This window comes from Globicephala melas, chromosome 6 (genome assembly GCF_963455315.2).
Source record: "Globicephala melas chromosome 6, mGloMel1.2, whole genome shotgun sequence".
In the NCBI taxonomy this organism is placed as follows: domain Eukaryota; kingdom Metazoa; phylum Chordata; class Mammalia; order Artiodactyla; family Delphinidae; genus Globicephala; species Globicephala melas.
The window spans coordinates 64,420,812-64,435,681 of NC_083319.1; the positions used below are offsets into that span (position 1 = coordinate 64,420,812).

Below are 14,870 nucleotides of genomic sequence, written 5' to 3' on the forward strand. Positions count from 1 at the left end.
GAAAGAGCCAATGAAACCTTTCCTAAGACTTAACATAAAGAAGAAGATAAGGAGATAGCATTTAAAGAAAAAAGATGTTTAGTTGAGTGATTAAGAACTGGTATCACAATGAATCACTGTTTTTTAAAGTACCCATAAAAATATTATTTCAAAATGTTTTCTCCCATGTCCAAATGAATCCTTTGCTATCTCAATCCCCCTCCTTGAATTCCCTCCCACCTCCCTGCTTGTATTCTCTCTCTCTCTGTCTCTTCAAATAAGAAAATGATTTGAATTCCGATACCTCTTATTTCTTGTATCACTCACCTGGCCTCCCACACCCAATCACACTTCCCCCATGGAATTTCCAGGTTAGAGAGGCATATGGATGAGTAAACGTGAAATTGTAATGGACTGTGATAAAACTTAGGTAGAGGAAGTAGATGTATTATTACTGAGGAAGTGGCCCCAACCCAGAAATCAGATGTGGGAGGGGTGGTGATGTGGCGATGGGCAGATGTGTCACGCTGTCATCTTTACGCGGGAATGTGTTTGTCTTACTTCTTTAAATCAAAAGTCCTTCATAGTAGGGTTTGGGTTATACTCCTTTGAAAAGCCACAGTGCCTACTACTGTGCCTCACAGACATCAGATGTTGAATTCACATCTTCTTTACATGAACATTTTACATAAGGAACAAATGCCATCCGGATAACAATATAATGCAATGCCAGAAATGTAACTACAGTGCTAATAAACTAGCATTTACTGTATCTCTCATCTATGTCCACCACTGTCATGTGCTGTGGACAAGTTACACAAGTGTAAGACACGATCTTTGCTTTTCAAGAAATCAAAGGTCAGACCGGTTTCTTCTTAGGAGCTAGCTGATAATCAGGAAACTTTTACAGTTAATAAGATAATTATCTTAGGGAGCCTACTTCAGGCATTTCTGTTATGATTTAGGGAGCCAGAAGCTGAGATGGTCAAATAATCTTCTTCATATTGACCAAAACAGGAACGAGGACAAGCCAGGGTGAATTGAAGGTCTATGTGGAAGCATCAGGAGCAGAGCAGCAATAACACTTGATCTTTCTCAACTCTGTGAAATTCATTATATTACTGAGATCAAGAAATACTTCTGAATATGGTGATCATACTTGAAAATGGGAGATGGGCTCCCACTCTTTTAATGGAAGGAAGCATTAAGACTGTTAGATTATCAGAGCCCACAGCAAGGAGTGGGCTAAGACTCTGTCATGTTGCTGCATCCCCACTCTCAGACTAGTCACAGTACTGTCACTTACCTGTGTGTTTGTACGTCACAGCCCCTGCCGTAACATCTCCCTGAGAAAACTGACGCACTGTGACCCCAGCTTTCCTCACTGTCCCATGCTGAGGTTCTCGAACAATCATGAACATCAGTTTCATATCATCACTGTCCACATCAGTAGCAAAAATGTATTCAGAGGTAATGACCACCTCTTCACCCTCTGAGCAGTACATCATGGGAATGAGGTCTGCCTTTAGGACCGGTGGCTCATCATTTACAGGCAACACCTAAGCAGGAAAAAAAATGCATGTTTTCAAGAAAAAAGAGCAATGACAAATTGCCCAACTGGTAACTCATAGCTCATAACTGGAATGACAGGCATTTTCAATCTTCCAGACACGTGAAACAATAGCCATGGCATTTGGCCAAGCCATCTGTATCTTTTAACTTTCCCCATATGAACCAACTTGCAAGAAATGACCCACATGAGAGACATTTTAGGTAGGGATGGGAGAGGATGGTTATGGTTTGGGGCTCAAAGCTCTCGTTTGTTTCAAGACAGACAAAATCTAAATGTGATATAAAGCATCCTTCACCCAAGTCCCTATCCTCCTTTGCTAAATTTACCCATATTCTACGGGAAATCCAGTCCTTGTGGTCTGAGCATTTACATTTACCACATCAAAGTTATTTATATTTCAAATTACTTGATGATTACAAGGCTTTCCTCTACTCTCAACTTCCTGCCACCCAGGAAGTTTCTTTGGACTTATAATAAGCAGCAGCTGCACTTCAAACATTTTGAGTTAAATCTGAAACCCCATAACCATTAAATCAATGCCAGTTTTCAACTTGATAAAACATTTTTCTCTCACTGTCATGAAAATAAAATTTCCAAGCAGAAAGGGAAAAAAAGCAACATGGGATCACACTGGCTGTCCAAATTTTAAAAGATTTTGTAGAAATGTGAAAAAGTATGTCTTCTAAACAGGAATGAAGGACAGTCCTCCTCTGAGTTCACGACCACAGCTCGGCGTGTGCTGCATATTTATTTATCAAGTCTGGCCTGTGAATACGTCACCCCTACATTTCCTTGCCCCACGCTTTAGCCAATGTGATCTTTTTCAGACGTGGCTTTCATCAAGTCATCTAACTGTGGGAACCTTCAATGGCTTCCCAGAGCTTCTCCTAGTATGTCTTCGGCTTCATCTCATGCTAAGGGGTTCCTGTGCCACTCCTGTCCATTTCTACCCCCAAGACACTGTGTTCCACACATGTCAGGCCTTTGCCCCGTCTTTGCATCTTCTGTCTGTCCCTTGCCTGGTATGTTCTCCCGTAGCTCTTTGCTTGGCTGCCTCCTCCTTCAGGTTACATATGGATTCCTCCAGGAAAACTTCTTGACAACTCAGACTCACTTAGAAACTTCCCCTGTTTACTCTCTTTTAGTACCCTGTTCACTTGTAGAACACATCCACATTTTAACTGATTATTTCAGTGATAATCTGTTTAAAGCCTGCCTTCATCCCTTGCCCATAACTCTAAAAGAAGAGGAAGTTTATTTATCTTGTTCATCAACACAGCCCAAGAATTTAGCATAGGACATGGCATATAGCAGGCACTTATTAAGTATTTATGGAATAAACGAATGAATGAATGTAACTACGTATATATGCCCTGGTTACCCTACTGTTTCAACAGGCTAACAACTCGACAACAAATATACATGAAATTATGAAGACACTTTCCTTTAACAGGTGGAGAGATGGGGTGATGGAAACCCAGGTTTATTTATTTAACTAAAGATAGAAAAGAATGCAATACTCTATTCCATTTTCTATTGGCTTATTAGGAAACAATATCTTTGTTCAAGTCCTCTGCGTAGATTCAGTGAAGACCTTCTTTATCATTGTTCTTGACCCCATCTGATCAATCTCACCAATACATTCATGATCATCACCTTGCAGCAGTTCACAAAATATCCTCAGCTTTCAAATGTATAAAAAGTCCAAAGGCAATAGAATTAAAAACATTCCTTCTGAATGAAAAAAAATCACACATAATTGTCTAAAACTTTCCTGAAGCTCTGATTGGTTTCCAAAGGCTATGTCCTTTTGTCTCAAAAGTAATAATACACAAATTCTTTTCCCCAAATTCACTGCTTAGGGTCATTAATGAGAAGATGGCCATGGACAGAAGACAGAGTTGGGGTTTTCACCATAAATTTGCTTTTCAGGAAAAAAAATTAACTCAGAAAAGCTTTCTTTATATGTAAAAGTCTGCCAATAAAGAAAACTCTCCTTTTTGAAGCTGAAATAACGTACTGCTTTTCATGTAGATACAAGACCATCATTAGAACTAAGTGGAAAAAATGAAAAGAAGTGGCTATGCACTGTGACTGGCATGGATAAGTGCTCAGGAAATGTTAGCGAGCATGGTAATTACAATCACCTGTTAATTTAGATCTGGGCAGTGGTGAGGAGGAAAGAACACTGGCCTGAGTACCAGAGTGGAGATGCCAGCCCAGGTCTACATGGTCAAGTTAATGGCTTTGGACAAGTCATTGAACCTTCTCAGACCTTTGCTATAGGACGGGGATAATTTCTTTTCTGTGTACTTCTTAAAACACTAGAATGATGTGATCATTCTTAATTATTAACTGTAAAATATCTTACAAACACATTATTATGACCATTAATAATAATTTCATACTACAAAGAACTGACAAAATTGAAACAGAAATAGAATTTGGTATGGTAAGAATAATTAGTGGATCTTCAGGAAGTGTGATAAGTCTTCTGCTGACCCTCCTTTGTCACTAACTATAAATACCTGCAAATCCCATGAGTTATGCTTGTGGACGTGGATGGTCACCCAACAGAGAAACTCGGGGGTTCCCATCAGGCCTTTGAGCATATACTCAACCTTTATGTGCAGATTTTCCTTCATTTTTCAAAAGAGGGAAAATAATCATCTCAAACAGGCCAGGGGTATATAGTACAGGAATTCACAAAGGGTCACATCGCACATATAGATACGGCTCCTTGCACACAACAGGGAAAAGCCCAGCGATGCTAGCCTAACCTGTCCAACTGCTAAATAAATATTTCTGGGCATGACAGATCAAAAATATTAGAAATAATTTATACATGGAAATGACTGCTTTTTAAATTAAGTCTCTGGGTTTGAGGTCAGAGTAGTTCTACCTTTAAATCGATTGGCACAAGAAACTCATATGCCCATTTCACCAATATAACTTTGCTCTCTATTGCCTGTCCTGACACAATCAAAGATGTAAGCAGACACCTTCTTGCTTTGAAGTCCATGTGCTTCAATTTCTATCAGAGACCCCAAGAGGCTTCCAGACTAGAAGGTTTGTTTCTATATGAACCATGGAGGAAACTTACTACGTACCTCAATGTATAGCACACATTCTGCTGCATTTATGCCATCTGTGACCTCCAGTAGTATGTCATCCTGAAGTATCTCAGATCCATCATGCTGATACCTGTGGGGATGATAGCTGTCACTAACCTCTCAAGGCCACTGTCAGAGTGCACTGAGATTCCTGTCACAAGAACTTTCCCATGGTTTTGGCCATATGTTCAACAAATAAATAAATAACCAAACCCCCAGCATAATCATGAAGTCACATATGTAACTACTGTACTCAAGCATCCTTAAATGTAAAATTGCTCCACCCTGGAAAAATGTGTTTATGCATTCACAACTTGTCCCCAAATCAAAAAGCAGCTCTTCAAATTGTCTCTGTAAAAACGGGAACCAGTGGGTGTAGCTCTGCCTACTTACCGAAAACACTGCTGGGGGCAAAGGGGACACTGAGACTGAGCAGTGACAGGTAAAAGTGGGACGCTACGTGGATTTTGGTAATTCTCCCTCCTCCCCCACTTTTAAGGTTATTCCTTCTGCCTGTGCTCTGGATGGATTCAGCTCTGCCCTAAAACTTTATCTATGCATTATTCATCGCCTCTCTCCTGCCACTTCCCCCTTGCTATTTACTAACTCTTTTCCTCTGAACCTATAAAGATTCTTGAATTTCTCTAGACTTAAAAGTATTTTTTCGGGGCTTCCCTGGTGGCACAGTGGTTAAGAATCCACCTGCCATTGCAGGGGACACAGGTTCAATCCCTGGTCCGGGAAGATCCCACGTGCCATGGAGCAACTAAGCCCACGTGCCACAACTATTGAGCCTGCGCTCTAGAGCCTGCAAGCCACAACTACTAAGCCCACGTGCCACAACTACTGAAGCCCGTGCGCCTAGAGCCCGTGCTCCACAAGAGAAGCCACCTCTCGCCACAACTAGAGAAAGCCCACACGCAGCAGTGAAGACCCAACGCAGCCAAAAATAAATAAACTTAGAAAAAATGTATATATATATTTTTTCTTGGTCTTGCCTTGACCCTATTTCCTTTTAATTCTCAGTCAAGTTTCTTAAAGGAATTGTCTAATTCTAGACTTTCCATTTACTCTTCAGTCCACTGTAGTGATACACAGTAAGTTCTAAATAACTGTTGAACTGAGTCAAATTTTTAGCTTATCAGTGATCCATTCAAGACACTCAGTTATGGAAATAAGTTCTAGGAAATGAAATTAAAAGTTGCTTTAGGGCTTCCCTGGTGGCGCAGTGGTTGAGGGTCCGCCTGCCAATGCAGGGGACACGGGTTCGTGCCCCGATCCGGGAGGATCCCACATGCCACGGAGCGGCTGGGCCCGTGAGCCATGGCCGCTGAGCCTGCGCGTCCGGAGGCTGTGCTCCACAACGGGAGAGGCCACAGCAGTGAGAGGCCCGCGTACCGCAAAAAAAAAAAAAAAGTTGCTTTAAAAATTGTATTGTACATTGAACATATGTAACGTTTACATATGAAAGAATTCTAGGGCTAAAAGGTGTTTTACTCAGGACGAGACTCACCCATACACTGGCTAGGGTTTCGATTCCAGTGGTGGAGAAAGCCCACCTCCTACTTACTCCCAATTTCCCTCCCAACACTGCCTCCTATGCTTTATTTTGTCATACTCCCTGATATCTTCATCAAAAATAGATTGGTATGTGATAATGTGCTAATTCAAATATACTTACCATGCTAATGCCTCTAAAAGGGCCAAATAGGTCTAGGAGTACACATCCAAATGCACGGCTATGGAATCAAACAGAACTTCTTTCAAAACCAGAGTCCTGCACACACTAGCTAAGTGACCTTAACCTCTTCGTGTCTTCGTTATTTCAACTATAATATGAGAATAGAACCATCTACCTTGTCAGGTTTGATTGCTGTGAAGTTTAATGAAAAAAACCCCATAATTGCAAGTCTCCAGAAGAATGCTTGAAATATACGTGCTGGCAAACACTGGTACTTTTTTTTTTCTATCCATCGTTCATTCCCTAGTAAGAATTACCTAAACAGAGCTCTCTTTCTAACAGGTAGGAAAGAGCTGAGATCTTGGGGAAAAAAGGAAATTTTAATGAGGATAAGAGTAGTGAAAAGAGGTTAAGATATTGGAAACTGTAAAATAAAGCAGTGTAACTAAACTGTTGGATGAAAATGATCTTCCTGTACACAAATTCTCCTTCCCCATCAATTTCTAAATGTAGAACTAAGCATTTGATGCCTAATACCTTCTACTACACTTTATCAAAAAGGACAAAATTCCCATTTATAACTTGAACTTGTACAAGTGAGAAATTAACCAGTATGTTTGTCTACCTGACCACTGCTTTTGAGTACCTTGCATTGTTTTACAAAGAAGATGTTTTACTAGATTTTAAAGAAAAAGTTTCTTACATAACTGCATTAGGTAGAAGAAATGAAAGTCCTCAAGGTGAGGGGAACTACTGTAGGACCATGAGACAGGGATTACTCCACCCCTGACTGGAAGAGACCCAAGTACTATTCCATGTCCTACCTACCCAACCTACCCTACGTATTTGCCCTCAAATCCCCTCCCCAGTAAAATGGATTAAAAATTCACACTAAGGACTTCGATCAACAGAGTTCTATCCCAGAGTTGCCAGGGTTAAGAAATTGGCTTTTCTTAAAACCAAGTTCAATTATGTAGATTAGCCTTATAGATTATCTCAGACTCTATTCATCTAGTTTGATTGTTACCCGTTGTGATACATGCAGTTGCAGCAAATTTAATATTCATGGTAATCGAGTTTTTGTTGCTCAAATATTCATAATGTCATTCCTACCAGTACAGCAAGCCAGAGGGAAAGAAAATGCCTTGGGGGGAAACTAAAGGATTGTCATTTCTAATTTTCAACTGACCCTGGAAAAGTATTAGGTGGCATGTTGCTACCCCTGAAAGAATTGGACAAACTTCTTACACTGCCTCACAACTGATTCAGATGGGAGCCAAAGCATGTAAAACAAAGAAGCCAGGAAATGTTCTGACCTAACTTTTAAGGCCTGGAGGTCTCCCCAAGAAAATATGGTCCCTGTGTTTAGAGGAAATCCATTCAGCTCCACCCTTCCGTGCTGAGGCTGTCTCTGCAGGGAGAGGTGGATGTTGTCCAGTTTGGTGTCCACGTCAGAAACCAGGACATGCTCTGTGCTGATGACACACTGACTCCCCTCAGCCACTCTCAGAGGGTTGGTAAATACCTAGAAAGAAGGAAGGAAACATTTAAAGCCTTGTTCCATGAAGTGTACCTGAAGACAGAGCTCATGAAACCAACAGAAAACTTCCAGCACCATTTTCACATGTCAATCAAACTTTCAAGAATGTGCTCAAGGGAACAAGTTCATAGCTGAACATCCTGGCTGAAAAGTATTTTTCACTAAATGCTTCCAATTCTAAACATTGATGGACACAAAGAAACAAGGCAGATCTAGAAACCTGAAAGCACCTGCATTTCACTGATCTCAGACCCTGTAGAGTAGAAGCAGCAGTCAGATTTACCATCACTGGTGCTAAATTGAGAAAATAATAACATTCCTCATCGTGTCCACACCTACCATTGCTCGGCACATATGTACCTTAATCTACAAAATGAACAAAACCTACATCAAATTCTCCTAGAGAAAGAATCCATCTCTTTTTACACCCTAAAAATTCTTAAAGACTTGGGAAATTGACTGGAGCTTTTAAGCATCAGGGTAGTGAGTGTTTTAGATATGGAAGTAGAACAGGGAAATGAAAGACTAGAAATTGAAGATTTCATAGGAAATAGATTTATTCAAGCATTAGACTTAAATATTAAAGCCATAAAGATAATTTTCTCTAACAGAAAAACTCACCGCTCAATAAAAATTTACTTGAAAGTAAAAAGCAAGTTAGAAGGGCTTGGGCTGTTTTATCATCACATTGGGAGTTGGCAAGAAGTGTTCCATGGTCAAACACATCTAGAAAATAGTCACATACGGTATCTGCACCTTGGAAGTTTATAAGATTCGTAAGTGTATTCAGCACTCTGAGACCCTACAGTAGGAAAATCTACTAACTTTGTTTAACCTATCATTTTCTCAAATTTGTATTACTACACAGAAGCAAAAACAGGGAGATACAGTTGGGCTACCAAGTCATGGGCTCTGAAGGCTCCTCACACACGATCTGGGGTGAGCGCTCTGCTAACGTGAGGACACAGGGTTCTCCGAGGAAGCAGCTACTCTCTTCAGAGCAGCTGCCACTCCTAGAAAGGAGAGCACTCCCTAAGGCAAGAGCTGGTAAAGAGGACGGAGGCCCGAGAAATGAGCAGAGGAAAGGGAAGTGAGCAAGAAATCACAGCCTCCACCCAGAGCCCTGCTCCATCCTCCCACCCACCAGGGCACAGCCGCCCCAAGGGCAGTTCCTTGGATCATGGAAATGATGAGACCATGCTCCCTGGGACAGCTGCCTTGTATTCTGTAATAAACTACTTCTGCCAGCAAAGGACGACATAAAGTAAGAGCCTTTTCTCCCTACAGCCACTCACCCGCACCCTTCCTAAGTGCCTTACTCTGATTTTGCCAAACCTACATTTTCACTGTTTGTAGGAGAAAGAAATAAATGGAGTTCTTATTTAAAGAGGATTATTACCACTGAAACATGGTCCATGTCCGCCAACCTCATTTTGTCCTGAGTTGCATCGATTAATATCCCAAGATGCTAAGTTTCAAGGAATATACTTTGCCTCATTAGACGATTTTTAAATATATATGTATTTCAGGACAACTTTAAAAAACTAAAAGCTAATTTGCCCCCCCATTAATTATTCACTTTCTAGTCCCTGCCTGAACCCAGTGCTTGGATTTCTGGAACTTCAGGCCAGCATGGTGTCAAGATCCCCTAACGGTTATCACTTAGCCCAGCGATAACTGTGGATTTTCACACCAGGGAACCACTCCCATGACTAGGTTCACTGAAGCCACTCATTTAATTTTATTTCTACTACTCTCAGTTCTCTACAGTACTATTTCATTTGTCCCATCCACTGTAGAAAAAAGACAGAAGCCACTAAGCCTCCTGAGCCCCAAGTCCTCGTAACTATTCCATTTACCTTCAAATGATGGAGGTAACTATTCACTTCACCCTTTCTGGTTTTTACCACAGATCATCTTTCTCTAGCAAGAGGCTGGACAGCTTGGCATAAAAAACTGTTTCTCTGTGATTGTTCTATAACACACATTAGCTTCTTTAGATGCTGGGCTATTTCAGGGCACGTATCTCATACATAGAAAAGGATGGTCTGAATAACATCTAATCAAATTAAGAGACATTCCTGGGCTTCCCTGGTGGCGCAGTGGTTGAGAGTCTGCCTGCCGATGCAGGGGATACGGGTTCGTGCCCCGGTCCGGGAAGATCCCACATGCCGCGGAGCGGCTGGGCCCGTGAGCCATGGCCGCTGAGCCTGCGCATCCGGAGCCTGTGCTCCACAACGGGACAGGCCACAACAGTGAGAGGCCCGCGTACCGCAAAAAAAAATAAAAAAATTAAGAGACATTCTAAACTATTTTTTATACAGGGAACATGATCTGGTCCCTGACAGGGAAGGAGGCAAAGAACATAGTTTACATTCCTTTTCTGTGAGCTCTTGGGCCCATCTTCTACCAAATATTGCAAGCTCAGAGGCTGGCGGGGTCAAGCCAGTGATGTAAATGGGTGTCTTGAGTTGGGTGGGGACTTGGGTGACTGGGGAATGTGCCCTGTTCAGCTGCTGTGGGGTGGGGGTAGGGAAGTGGACTCAGTGTTGCCAGAGCTTCCAAATTTTCAAGAGAAGCCAGAAATCCAAACCTGATACAAAACCTCCTGATGTTTAAGCGTTGGCAACTCATTATTTTCAAATATTATCTAGACTCATCAAAACAGTTGTGTGGTTTGGGTAAGCCCCTTGGTCCTGCAGGGTGAGACCTCTGCTCCACAACTTTGGGCAGCTTAGAGATGGTGAGGAGAGCAAAGGAAAAGGAGCATCCGTGCTTTCCTGGCCATATTCCAGGTGGCTGCCTGGGAAGGTGGCCTCTTTCCTTAGGGATGAGACACATGTGAGTTCTAGTCCCCTCTGGTTCCTAATGAATGGGTAATCACACTTTCCGCTTTTGAGGGAAAAAGCAAACCTAGGAATAGCCACCCTCATTAACTCTAGTGCTCTGATGGGGAGGGAGCAGGTAGGGAACAAATTCTCACCATGAATCCCAGCCTCGCAGATAAGATGCACAAGGTAGCATCGCCTTTGTAATTTGATTTATAATGAGAGACCCAAGTGCTTTAAAGCTTACACAAACATTGGGGAGTGGAACAGCATAGGATGCAAGGGTCCATCTTAATTCATTTTAGAAAATTAAAGAGCTTATTTAGATGACAGAACAGCATAGCTGGCCTGCGGAGAGAGCAAATAAGCCTATCTGGTTGCTAAGAGACTCCTAATTTAATCCCCTTCACCTGATCAACACATGAAACTCAGCAGAAAGGAAAGAGATTTTGATAAAGCTTTGAAAATAATGCCAAATTCAGCAACTAGAAAATCTCATCTTTTAGATAGAAAGTCCCATAGGAGGTGAAGGACTCCCCCTCCCCATGCTTTCTTTTCCTACACTGTAGCTGGAAAATAAAAAAGTTCTTTGAAAGAGCCTAAAGAGAAGTTAGCATTTTGAGTAAGGCTTTCAAAATCTTTCTTCCCTTAGGTCTTCCCCGCCTTTTCATCCTTCACATCAAGCATTACGCCTACCTCAGGGACCTGATTGTCCACCGGAAGAATCGTGATGTTAAAGCAGATCCCGAACAAAGTGCCGCCGTGCTGGTTACTGACGGAAAAGGCAAACTGGACGTGTCGGGGGTGGGGGCCTATATCTTGCATGGGTGGCATGTAGGCCACTTTCATATAGTTCACAGCATGCTGCAAAGCAAATGAAGACGGACATGTGGGTGCCAATTTCCCAGTTTGAGAGACATTTAGAGACCTAAGTCTAAGATACCCGTCTCATTCACTGATAGGGAACATTGTAAATGCCACCATCATCAATTTGAAGATCATAAAAAGCTCTATCTTACAAATCGCATTTTCTAAAAGCAGGAGGGAAAAGAACAAAGAAATTAAGTGACTACATCAAGTGCTTGAAGCCAGGCAACTCTGTGAAAGACAGGAGACTTGCATTTTAACCCAGCTGTGCCACAAAGTAGCTGTGTGATATCAGTCAAGCTACTTAAACTTGTGAGGTCTCTGTTTCCTTACCTACAAAATGAAAAAAATAATAGTACTTAGCACATAGGTTGACATACTCATTTAATACAACCTCTAACTACAGAGAGATTCAGCAGCTCAGGGGTAGCTGCTGCCTAATCACTCATCATTACTGGGCCTCTAGTCAGGTCTGCAGAGCAGAGGCCACAGGAGCAGGGAGAGGGCTAATGAAGGATTTTGGAAAGCAGTAGATAGCATGTGCTGACTTATGTCCCCCACAAAAAAAGACACGTTGAAGTCCTAACCCCCAGTACCTCAGCATGTGACCTTACTTGGAAACAAGGTTGTTGCAGATGTAATTAGTTAAGGTAAGGCCATACTGGAGTAGGGTGGGCCCTTAATCCAATATAACTTGTTCCTTATAAGAAGAGAGAGACTCAGGGAGAACACAGCCATGGCATGACAGAGGCAGAGAGTGGAGTGATGATCTACCAGTCAAGGAATGTCAGATTGCCAGCAAACCACTAGACAATGGAAAGAGGTAAGGTAAGACCCCACTGCCCCCCGACCAAACAGGGTTTTGGAGGATGGTGGCCCCCCTGAGACCTTGGTTTCAGACTTCTAGCCTTCTAGCCTCTAGTTTCAGAACTGTAAGACAATACATCTCTGTTCTTTTAAGCCACCTAGTTTGTGGTACTGGGCTATAGCAGCCCTAGGAAACTAAGATGGTAGGATATTGGACGAACTGACTTTGATGGAGTAAAAACATATGCACCAGGTCCCTAAATCAGAGCCCTAAGCCAGGGACCTAAATTGATGCAAAAGACTGTGTTGAATTATAACGAGATTTTACAATCATATCCAGCTTGATCAAGAATTTTCAAATGTTACATGTCACTTGCTTAATGGAAATGTGCAAGCAGAAAGAATATAGACATCAAGTATTTGTTGCTTGTGACAGATGTCAAAGGCCAATACTCTCAAGTGCAACGTTAGGAGCACCGTACCTTCTCAGAGGACACTTCCGTCATGTTTGTCAACACGAGCATAGCATCATACCTGAGTGAATGACTTCAACCCTGGAGCTGCAGGGTTTTTGGTTAGCCTTGGTATGCTGTCTACCATGAATAATTTCCCAGCATCCAAGTGTCTAAACAAAAATACAAGAGAACACATCAGCTAACTTTCCCAGTAAGAAAAATTAAATCAAATAGTAGCCCACAACCAAATTTTCTGAAGCTAAAAGTATTCACTGTAGGAAGAAATCAAATGTTCCATCTTTATATTCTCTCTTTATATCAAGGCGGGGGGAGGTTCTAGCCTTAAGTCTAGTATCATGAATGCCATTCTCATCATGACTGCAGAAAGTATGTACAGAATTTCTGCTCTGACATGATGAAAGGGAATCTAACTACAATAAGATGTAGTTAGATACTCATCCTAAAAACGTTTCCTCACTATCCTTTGGTAGATAATACAAACCTAAGGTATATTCATGACATTTTCTGGATTGGAATCAGAGAATATGACCACTTTTGTGGGCTGCAATATCTAAAAATAAAACGATGAAGACTCAGTACATTTTACTAAAGAGAAAAAAAGTATTCTCTTTAGAAAAAGGGATTAAAGACTGTTTTAAGCCTCCCTAAGCTGAAGACACTACAGGCTGCAGGCCACTTACCAATTAATATAGCTTTTGAAGGGAGGTATGAGACAAGTTTGAGATTAGAATAAATGCTGAATTGAATATAAGTTCATGTGTGACCAACAAAGCAAGTGAACCACAGTAGTACACATTGACACTTTCAACTCAATCCTAGAACGCAACCCTCAACTAATAGCCCAGGTGATGACTCTTCGTAGAGGTACCTGCGGCTAGAGGAGAAAAATGGAGGAGTGGTTACTGTGTAGAGCAGCTCCCTGTCATATGATTCTGTATCTACAAAATGTAGATGTTTCTTAGTGATACAGGCCACCTCCGTTTCCTTAACAACCAAATGTCGAGAAACTCCAGGAACCTCTTTTGGAAGCTGGTCATCTACTGGAGTGATGTGGATTGTCACCACCTGGAAAGAAATTATCTTTACCATTAATTTGAAATACCAAAAAGACACCAAAGAAAGCCACCCCACTATCATCCAGTCACAGTTATGATTTTCAAAACCTGCCATTTTGTAAAACACTTCCAGTGAAAAGATTGGGGAGTTAGTAGGAACGTGAAAAATGGAACATTCTCCACCCATTTTTCATTCTAACTTAAGAATATGATTATCACAATTATAGTTAATGCACTCATGAGTGCTATAGAATAGGCATATAATACACAAAATATGTTCCTGGTTTTACTTCTACACCTCCCTTTACCAGCAACCTGGGCTTTCTCTTCCTCTTTCCACTCAGTCATAGATCCTGGAAACCTCGACATTACTTTTGGTTCCTCTTTCTCTACCCACATATAACACATCACCAAGTCCCGGAGTTTGTACTTACAAAATTTTCTAAACAGTAACCACACCCTAGTCCCACAGCTGTCATTCCCACTGTTTCTGACTTTGCTCCAGTTTTCATAGTTTCCTTACATCATCACAACGGCTTTCCATCAGCCCTAACTCCAATAACTCATTTTGACTTTTCATACCTCTGGTGTTATCTTTTAAAACGTACAAGTCAAATCAGGTTATTCACTTCCTCAAAAAGCTATAAAAAGATACAAATGAAGTTATCGACAAAACAGAAATAGACCCACAGACATAGAAAACAAATTTATGGTTACCAAAGGGGAAAGGCAGGGGAGGGATAAATTAGGAGGCTGGGATTAACACATACACACTACTATATATAAAATAGATAACCAACAAGGACCTACTGTATCACACAGGGAACTACACTCACTATTTTGCAATAACCTCTAAGGGAAAAGAATCTGAAAAAGAATATATATATATATATATACACACATATATATGAATAACTGAATCACTGTGCTGTACCCCTGAAACTAACACAC

At 41.4% G+C, this 14,870-nt stretch overlaps 1 protein-coding gene across 1 annotated transcript in view; it reads right to left on the reverse strand.

Moving 5' to 3' along the window:
- Positions 1-14,870, reverse strand: part of FREM1 (FRAS1 related extracellular matrix 1) — a 152,881-nt gene that overhangs the window by 85,748 nt on the left and 52,263 nt on the right. Inside the window, exons 10-15 of the mRNA XM_030840603.2 lie at positions 13,733-13,929; positions 12,923-13,013; positions 11,411-11,578; positions 7,663-7,871; positions 4,663-4,756; positions 1,286-1,538 (exon numbers count right to left, since the gene is read on the reverse strand). Coding sequence (XP_030696463.2) covers positions 1,286-1,538; positions 4,663-4,756; positions 7,663-7,871; positions 11,411-11,578; positions 12,923-13,013; positions 13,733-13,929 — 1,012 coding nt within the window. The remainder of the gene's footprint in view (positions 1-1,285; positions 1,539-4,662; positions 4,757-7,662; positions 7,872-11,410; positions 11,579-12,922; positions 13,014-13,732; positions 13,930-14,870) is intronic.